The 9,418-nt window shown below is 58.5% G+C and overlaps 1 protein-coding gene across 1 annotated transcript in view; it reads left to right on the top strand.

The window, feature by feature from the left end:
- The window catches only part of AP3D1 (adaptor related protein complex 3 subunit delta 1), a gene marked incomplete at both ends in the record, with an annotated part of 57,577 nt that overhangs the window by 36,545 nt on the left and 11,614 nt on the right, over window positions 1-9,418 (top strand). Inside the window, 10 exons of the mRNA XM_080713898.1 lie at window positions 622-671; window positions 3,019-3,068; window positions 3,329-3,377; window positions 4,277-4,422; window positions 4,668-4,816; window positions 4,889-5,119; window positions 6,435-6,666; window positions 7,236-7,381; window positions 7,794-7,932; window positions 8,551-8,622. Coding sequence (XP_080570024.1) covers window positions 622-671; window positions 3,019-3,068; window positions 3,329-3,377; window positions 4,277-4,422; window positions 4,668-4,816; window positions 4,889-5,119; window positions 6,435-6,666; window positions 7,236-7,381; window positions 7,794-7,932; window positions 8,551-8,622 — 1,264 coding nt within the window. The remainder of the gene's footprint in view (window positions 1-621; window positions 672-3,018; window positions 3,069-3,328; window positions 3,378-4,276; window positions 4,423-4,667; window positions 4,817-4,888; window positions 5,120-6,434; window positions 6,667-7,235; window positions 7,382-7,793; window positions 7,933-8,550; window positions 8,623-9,418) is intronic.

Here is a 9,418-nt window from a genome sequence, read left to right as displayed (position 1 = left end):
AGAGAGAGAGAGAGAGAGAGAGAGAGAGAGAGAGAGAGAGAGAGAGAGAGTGTGTGTGTGTGTGTGTGTGTGTGTGTGTGTGTGTTTTACTGGGAATTGAACCCAAAGGTATTCTACCTCCAAGTTACACACACAGACTGATTTTATTTCTTGCTTGGAAACAGGGTCTCACTAGGTTGCTGAGGCTACCCTGGAACCTGCGATCCTCCCGTTTGAGTCTCCCAAGTGCTAGGATTACAGGCCTGTGCCATCACATCCAGCTTCAAAATTTTTATAAAAGGGCTGGGTCTATAGCTTGGAAATAGAGTGCCTCTGGGTTCAATCCGCAGTACCCAAACACATAAACTAAATTTAAAAAAGAACTTAGACAAAGGCGTTAGTGAATTCTCTTGTAATGCTTCAATAAGATGGAGTGGGGACTAGAGAGACGGAAGAGAGCTGGACCGTGGGCTGGGATAGGAGGATTTCTCAACATCCTTCCCCGGAAGCTGACTTAGCGTGACCGTTGCCCGGGGCCGTGCTGTGCGGGGCAGCGGCGGCCTGTGGCTCGGGGCGTCCAGCAGCGTCCCCGTGGCGCGTCTGGCGTGGCCTCAGTCCTCACGCTGCTCTCTTCTCCTCTAGCACGTCTGCCATGTCCCTTCTCTACGAATGTGTGAACACCGTGATCGCAGGTGAGACCCGACGCTTTCCAGGGTCCCCCGCTGGGAGGGTGGCTGTCATCAGCAGGAGCCTCGCCCTGCTCAGATGCTGCCGAGCTGGGAAGCATGGGAGCCAGGTGGGTGCCCTTGCTGGAGCTCGGGAGAAAGCCGAGCAGAGAACAGCTGGCAGCTCGTGAAGTCCCCTGAAGACACCCCTGGAGTCAGGCTGCCCGGCTCCCTCCGCCCTTGATGCCAGGGGTCTTTCTGCATCTCTGACACAGCTCTCAGCGCAGCCTGTCCTGGGTTCCCTTTGGAAATATGAGAGGCGTGGCATCTTTCTGTGGCAGCTCCGCCACCAGCACCCGTTTGCTCCTGGGCCCCTCCATCAGAGTCAATGCAGGCATCAACTGGGTATTCAAGTGTGGGTTCTACAGCAAAAGATTGCGTGCAGCGAAGCTGGGCATGAGGGCGCATGCCCGTCATCCCAGTACTTGGGAGGCTGAGACAGGAGGATCGCAGGTTCAAAGCCAACTTCAGCGACTTGGCGAGGCCATTTCTAAGTAAAAAAATAAATGGGCTAGGGTGTAGTTCAGAGGCAGAACTCCTCTGGGTTCAATCCCCAGCACCACACAGACACACACACACACACACACACACACACACACAAACACACACAAACACATGCGCGCGCGATTGCATGTGGTGGGATTTGCACACCTCGTGGACGCACCTGGCCAGGTGGATGGGGACACGCAGGTATTCTTTGTCCCTGGTTGTCTCGGGCTTCGCCCTAGACTCAGTTGTGTGTGGTGAACACACTTCCTTCTGGTTGATGAGTGGAAGCTCCCACCCCTCTCTCAGGCCATCTGCTTGTTGGAGGAGGAGATCTTTTGCCCCTGAATATGTCAGGCCACCTCCTGGCTTCCTGTGTTTCTTGTAAACTGGTAGCCAGGGCTATTGGCTCAGTGGGATCAGGTGCATGTGGCCGGCACCACCCTGTCCAAAGCCCTTAGGAAGCGGGGCCTGGGGTGCCGGCTGTGCAGCTAGCTGAGCTCACGGCGGTCCCCCTGCAGAGTCCCAGGGGACCTGGCTTGAGGGATTCAGGAGACACTGGTCTGGGGTCTGCTCTGTGACAGCTGCTTGCCATAGTAAGGAGTTTGCAGTCAGGGGGTGCGGTGGTGCCTGCCTGTAATCCCAGTACTTGGGAGGCTGAAATAGGAGGATTGCAGATTAGAGTACAGCCTCAGCAAGCAGGGAGATGTGAGACTTGCATCAAGTAGTGAGACTCATCAACCTAGGGAAACCTGTTTCCAAATAAAAATAAAATAGGGCTGTGGGTGTAGCTTGGAGGTAGTAGGTCCCTGAGCTCAGTCCACAGTGACACACACACACACACACACACACACAGAATTAAAGTAAGGAGCCAGGCATGGTGGCACACGCTTATAATCCCAGCCTTTAGGAGGCTGAGACAAGTGGATCGCAGTTCGCAGACAACCTCAGTCACAGGCCCTCTGCAACTCAGTGAGACCCTGTTTCATAATAAAGAATTAAGAAAACTTGGGCTGGGGGTGTAACTCAGAGGTAGAATTCCCCTGGGTTCTACCCCTAGTCCCGCAAAATAAATAAAGTAAGGAGACAGGTCAAGTTGCACAGTCCCAGGGAGGGCACAGGCAAACCTGGGGTCAGCAAGGTGGGTCCCGGCAGGCTCCAGTTGGCCTTGGCAATGGGGTAGGAGAATGGGGTACAGGAGAAGCAGTGGGCTTACTGAGGGCCATTTAGATGATCATACCAGCAACTGGCGCGCAGGAACTTGTTCTGATGAGGGGCCTGACGCCCTCGGGGCTACAATCTACCTTTTTGGCCCGTGTGATTGCACTTGGCCTTCTTGATCCCTGGGATCTGGACTGAGCAGAGCTGGAGCTGCAGGCAAGATTGGGGTCCTAAGACCACCCTGGCTTTTTGGTGACTCACCAGGGGACCCCAGGTCTCGGCACACAGCCATCCTGTAGGCAAAGTCCACCATGGAAACAGTGTGCCAGTGGGTTAGGGACCAGGCCGGGCTTCCAGAACCCTCTCCTGAGAGTCACGCAGGATGTGCTCCAGCCCTAGCAACACATGTGGGGTTCTGAAGCCCCAGGAGGCTGAGACAGGAGGATCGCAGGTTCAAAGCCAACTTCAGTTTGCAACAACAGTTTAGGGGGGTGAGAGCGCCCCAAATCCAGGTTCCCTGACCATGTAGCCTCCGGCCTGCGGTTGAGCTAAGCGCTCCCAGAGTCACAGCAGGGCTCTTGCGTGCCTCCCCTGGGCAGGGGCAGATGCCAGAGGATGCTTTGGTGGCACCTGGCTCGTGTCACTGACCTGGGGCCATCTCTTTCAGTGCTCATCTCTCTGTCCTCCGGCATGCCCAACCACAGTGCCAGCATCCAGGTATGTGCTCAGAGTGGACCGGGATGCTCAGTGCCTGGGCCCAGCTCGCCCTGTGCAGTCACTGCAGAGCAGGCTGGGGCGGGAGGCCTGGACCTGCTGTGCCCCGCCTGCAGGTGCCTGGCCCCGGGCCACCAGCGGGCATGGTCCCAGACCTTAGGGTAACCATGGGCCGTCTTGGTGATGATGTGAGCGGGCCCAGGGCCAGCTGAGGTTTCCTTGCTTTTAGAAGATGAAACCAGGGTTGATTTTTCTCTTTTCAGCTCTGTGTTCAGAAATTAAGGATATTGATAGAAGACTCCGATCAGAACTGTAAGTTGTTCCCATACCTCCAGCCTCTGGAGTTTGGGCGCTAGGTAGAGCATCAGGGACTTGGTGCCCAGACTTGACGCTGACTTCAAAACAAGCCTGCCCCTACCTGGGCCCGGCACCCACTCCCCTGTTGGCACAAGGCGGGCAGTCCATCCTGAACCCAGGCTTCAAGGTTCCAGAGTGCTTTGCGGGCTGTGCTGTGTGCGCCTGTCTGTAAGAGGCAGGATGCGGTGGCCCCAGGCAAGGGCATGTGGAGGGGCTGTATTGAATGCAGTGAAGCCGCTCGCATGGCGCGGCGATTCTGGCAGGGGCAGGGGCGGGGCCGTGCAGCGCTCGCCCAGGCTCTCACTGTACTCGGGATGGAGCGCCCCCAGGGTTTTCAGGCAGGCACATGGTGCGGGGCTTCTTCTGCTGCCTGCCCTGCAGCTGTCTTATCCCTCTGGGCCTGTTTTGTTGAGGAATCAGGCTCGGTAGTACCTGCTGGTACACGGGCCCAGGGCAGGGCAGCGTTTCAGGTGGCCGCTTCAAGTCAGGCCCATTTGCTTAGAACCAGGGATCCAAACTCCCTGTGAGGGACCAGAGAACATGGCTTCCCTGCCTTGTGGCTGATCGGCAGCCATAGCCCTGTGCTGTGAAGCCTTGCCACAAAAACTTGCCCTTCAGGCCGCTGGCCCAGGCTACCATTTCTCTTGTGGCTCCTGGTTTAGAGGACATGTCTGCCCCGGGCCTTGGGCTTGGCCGCCCGTTCTTCTCTGAGCAACACGTGGGTGGACAGTAAGCAGGGCACTGGAGGCCTGCACTTGCGGGTGGGAGGTTGGGTGCACAGCCCCTGGCCTGGCTCCTGGGCGCAGCCCCCTCCTCTGCGTCCCGGGGCTATTGGTCTCTCCACGTCTCCACAGTGAAGTATCTGGGGCTGTTGGCCATGTCCAAGATCCTGAAAACACACCCCAAGTCCGTGCAGTCCCACAAGGACCTCATCTTGCAGTGTCTGGACGACAAGGATGAGTCCATCCGGCTGCGGGCGCTGGACCTGCTCTACGGCATGGTGCGTGCACTGGGTGCTCTCATTTCTGCTTCCTGGAGGGATGTGTGTGGAGGCTGTGTGTGAGCCTTGGGGCGCTGGTCTCACCAGCCCCCCAGGCAGGGTTTGACAGCGGCCTCAAGCCGGTGGGATGGGGCAGGCTTGTCGTCCGGGGCCTCTGTGGACGTGGGATCGTGGGGTCACCTCGCTCCCCTGAGTGCACTTGGGAGCTGCGTCTGCGCCCATGTGCCGTGCTTGCCCTCCCCCAGGTGTCCAAGAAGAACCTGATGGAGATCGTTAAGAAGCTCATGACCCACGTGGACAAGGCGGAGGGCACCACCTACCGTGACGAGCTGCTCACCAAGATTATCGACATCTGCAGCCAGTCCAACTACCAGCACATCACCAACTTCGAGTGGTCCGCTCCCTCCCCGGGGGGCTGGTGGCCCCGCGGTCCCCCTTCCTGCCGCTCACCGCCCCGCCTTCGCAGGTACATTAGCATCCTGGTGGAACTGACCCGGCTGGAGGGGACCCGGCACGGCCACCTCATCGCTGCCCAGATGCTGGACGTGGCCATCCGCGTGAAGGCCATCCGCCGGTTCGCTGTGTCCCAGATGTCCGCACTGCTGGACAGCGCCCACCTGGTGGCCAGCAGCACCCAGCGCAACGGGATCTGCGAGGTGCTCTACGCTGCTGCCTGGATCTGCGGGGAGTTCTCGGAGTGAGTGAGCACGGGGCCTGGGGTTCCCACAGCCGTCCTGCCCTCGTGTCTGCAGCCTCATCTCCCCCTGGAAAATCGCGATTTGATGTCGTCGTGTGCGTGGCACTGGGGGGTGAACCCGGGCCATTTTACCTCTGACTGTACCCTACCCCCAACCCCTTTTATTTTTTATTTTATGGTACTGGGAATTGAACCCAGGGTCGTTCTACCTCCGAGCTCTACCCCAGAACTTGTTTTCTTTTCGACAGAATCTCACTAGGTTACTGAGACTGGCCTTGACCTTGCAGTCCTCTTGTCTCATCTCCCTAGGACTGGGATTCCACCTGTGTGCCGTGATGCCTGCTTGTTAAGTCTTATACTTGAGACTTGTGACCCAAATCCGGATAGTTTATTTCTCTTAGGAGATGATAAGACTCACCAGTAGTGCTGCTGCTTGCTGCGCCCTGGTCCTAGCCCTGCAGGCGGGGCAGGGGCGCTGCCCCTGACCGCTTCCTTGTTCTAGCCTGAGTTTTCCCTGAGTTCAGCAAACAGGATACAGAGCTGTGATTCTGCCACTTTCTTATGGGGAAAATATTTAGCAAGCCAGGCGGGGTGGCCATGCATGCTTGTAAGGTTCAAGGTCAGTCTTAGCAATTTACCAATACCCTGTTTCAAAGTAAAAAAATAAAAATAAAAAATAAAGCCAGGCCAGGGGTGGTGTTGCAGGCAGCCAACCTCAGCTACTCAGTGAGGCCTCTGCAACTCAGTGAGGCCCTGTTTCAAAATAAAGAATAAAAGCCGGGCGTGGTGGCACATGCTTGTAATCCCAGCGTTTGGGAGGCTGAGACAGGAGGATCACGGTTCACGAAGAGTCTCAGCTACTTAGTGAGGCCCCTTGGAATTCAGTGAGACCCTGTTTCAAAATAAAGAATAAAAAAATAGAGCTAAGGGTGGAACTCAGAGGTAGAGTTCCCCTGAGCTCAATCCTCAGTACCAGAAGAGGAAAAAAGAAAAAGCTTACTACCGAATCCCGTTGCCTGACGCGTTGCCACCGCCTCCTCATCCCGCCGGGGAGGTCGTGAGCTGGGTCCCCAGAGCTGGCTGCGGGGTTGCTGGGTCCTCTTTCTTCTTTTCCTGCTTGGCTGCACTGTGATTGTTACGTGCTTTGCTGCGGTTTCTTCCCTATGGAGGGCATTTTTCTCCTGTCTGCTGGGGGAGTGCGGGCCTCTGTATCGCCCGTGTGTGTGAGGAGCGCGGGCCCCTCCCAGCTCCCCACCTGCTTGCGAGGAGCCGCAGCAGGTGTGCGCGGCAGCCTCACTGTGGCTTTGCCCCCCAGGCACCTGCAGGAACCCTACCAAACACTCGAGGCCATGCTGCGGCCCAAGGTCACCACGCTGCCGGGCCACATCCAGGCCGTGTACGTGCAGAACGTGGTCAAGCTGTACGCGTCCATCCTGCTGCAAAAGGAGCAGGCCGCCGAGCCCGAGGCGGCCCAGGAGGTCACCCAGGTCATGGTGGAGCGGCTGCCCCAGTTCGTGCAGAGCGCAGACCTGGAGGTGCAGGAGCGGGTAAGGCTGGTCTTGGCGTCGAGATCCACGGGGCGCGGGCTGTGGGTCCATGAGGGGCCGGCCTCGGGAAGAGTCCTGGGCCACCCTCCAGGTCTGTGTCCCCAACAGTGGCCATTTCATGGGGGGCCTTTTCCAAAACTAGATGGTGAAATCCCAGTGTCGTGGCTTCATCCCAGCTGGGGCTGGAGGTTCATCGGTAGGACTTGGGGAGGATGGCGGAGTCCAGAGCTCTGCCTGAGGCCTCATGGACTGGCCAGGAGCTGGGCCACCTAGGCCAGGCCTGTCGCGTCTAACTTTGAGCTGACACTGAGGCACCCACAGATGTGCCCCTGGGGTCTGGTGCAGACCTGGGCCCAGGGCATTTTGCATACATGGAGCCCCTTCCTGTCACGACCAACCCTGGGCTTTCTCTTTCCCTCTCCATCTGTTAAAGAGAGGGCTATGGAGACAGGCCGGGGTCTGTGGCCAGTGGGCTCCCTCGGAGTAGCCAGGCATCGCTGTCCCAGGGGCCTGGCCATCTGAGAGCTGAGCTGGCCTGGAGCCCCGTTCTGACCACTGTTCCTCCCCAGGCGTCCTGCATCTTGCAGCTGGTCAAGCACGTCCAGAAGCTGCAGGCCAAGGGTGTGCCCGTGGCAGAGGAAGTGAGCGCCCTCTTTGCCGGGGAGCTGAACCCAGTGGCCCCCAAGGCCCAGAAGAAGGTCCCAGTCCCCGAGGGGTGAGGAGGCCGGGAGGGCGGGGGTGCCGCAGCTGGCTGAAGGGGGCTCACCATTTCCCCCCGCTGAGGCCAGGCTGCGCCATCGGGCGAGAAGAGCTCTGTGGGCAGGCCACCCCCGGCCTTGCTGATTTCACAAGGGTCTGGTGCCACTGCCTCGACCCTTTACCTCTGGGAGCAGCCAGACTGAGGGTGGCCTACTGCGTGTGGCGTCCCTCTGAGGGGTGGCCGGCCTCTCCTGGGCTGTGTTCTTGGCCCTGTGGGGGCAGTAGTGTCCCTGCCTCGTCTGGCCTATGGAGATGGTGCGTGCTGGTGTTCAGGGGTGTCCCGGGCTGGACAGGCATGAGGTGCCCCACACAGGGTGGACACCCATGGTGATGACAGCAGGTACTGTGTGACCTCCCTGCCCATGCAGCCTGGACCTAGACGCCTGGATCAATGAGCCGCCCTCGGACAGCGAGTCTGAGGACGAGAAGCCCAAGGCCATCTTCCACGAGGAGGAGCAGAGGCACAGCCGGCACCGGCAGCCCGAGGACGAGGAGGAGCTGGCACGGGTGAGCCTCCGCCAGGGCCCGGATGTCATCTCAGGGCAGGGGTTTGGATCAAGCTATCCTGGAGCAAAGAGTTAGGTGTTTGACGATAGGGTCCGACGACAGGCAGCGACCTCCAGCACAGGGCCCGTGGGCGGCCTCATCTCGGCTCATGCCCTCTTCAGTGCATCCACGGTGAAGTGTAGCTTGTGAGGGGTGGGGTGCAACCCCCCGCACCCCAGGAACAAGAGGGCAGGGAGAGGAGCAGCCCTCCCGTGAGCCCCTGCAGCGGGAGGGAGCGCTCAGCTATGGCTGCTGTGTCCTCCAAGCTGAGCCTTGCAGAGAGAGCTGGTGAGCAGGAGCCCTGGCTTGGGTTGACAGATCCAGGGCTCCTCGTGCTCTGCCCCCAGAGTCAGGTGCCTGGGCAGGTCACCTCCTTTCTGAGCCCAGTCTTGGAGGTGGAGCGGTGTCCCCACCTCCTGGACATTTCCTCTTTCCCATCTGGGGCTTCAATTTCCCTGTTAGTAAGAGCCTGACAGTGAAAACAGCCTGAGACTCAGCCTCCCCAGCTGGGGACTCAGAGCCGGGGGAGGTGGCCTGGCACCTGGGTGACCTGTGTTCACGTCGAGCCTGTCCCCGCAGCGCCGGGAGGCCCGGAAGCAGGAGCAAGCCAACAATCCCTTCTACATCAAGAGTTCTCCATCCCCACAAAAGGTGAGGCCAGTCTCTGGACGTCTTGGGGCAGACCGCTCCCCTCCTGACCATCTGACCGCCTTGCGGGTCCCAGGAGAGTGCTGGGTTTCCCTGCCCCGTCATCGGCCCAGTGGCCGATGCTGCTGCGGAGAGCTGTGAGCAGCCACGCCTCCTGTCGCAGCGCTTGACTTCCGGCTGAGAGAGGTGCCCAGCTGACCCTGTGGATGGGAAGGGATCGCCTCGGAGGGATCGCACACTGGAAGGGCTTAGAGCTTGATCCAGAGGCGGCGTCCACTGCCTCTGGCGCACCCCTCCCAGCGCCCCGGCTGCCCGGCTGTTCAGCACTGACAGCCTGCGGTGGCTGCTGTGTCTGTCACTCTCGGGCAGGTCCTGGAGTGAATGGCTGTCACAGGTGACCCACCATGTTGAACCCTGAGGAAGCTTATGCTTGTTTATTACTTTTCTCTCTTTTTTTTTTCTTTTTCTCTTTTTGCGGCTCTGGAGATGGAACCCAGGGGCATTCTACCTTTGAGCTACACCCCCAGCCCTATTTTTTATTCTTTCTTTCTTTTTTACTTTTTTTTTTTTTTTTTTTTTGTGGTACTGGGGTTCCTGGAAACCATTCCACCTCCAGGCTACACTCCCAGACACTTACTTTTTATATTTTTATTTGGAAACAGAGTCTCTTAAGCCAGCAAGGCTGGCTTCAAACCTGCGCGATCCTCCTGTGTCTGTCTCCCAAGCGCAGGGATTACATGCGTGCACCACCATGCCTTTTTATTCTTTATTTTGAAACAGGGTCTCACTGAGCTGCAAA

Source organism: Muscardinus avellanarius, assembly GCF_963383645.1.
Source record: "Muscardinus avellanarius genome assembly, chromosome: 16".
NCBI lineage: Eukaryota > Metazoa > Chordata > Mammalia > Rodentia > Gliridae > Muscardinus > Muscardinus avellanarius.
This window is presented reverse-complemented; position numbering and strand designations above follow the sequence as displayed.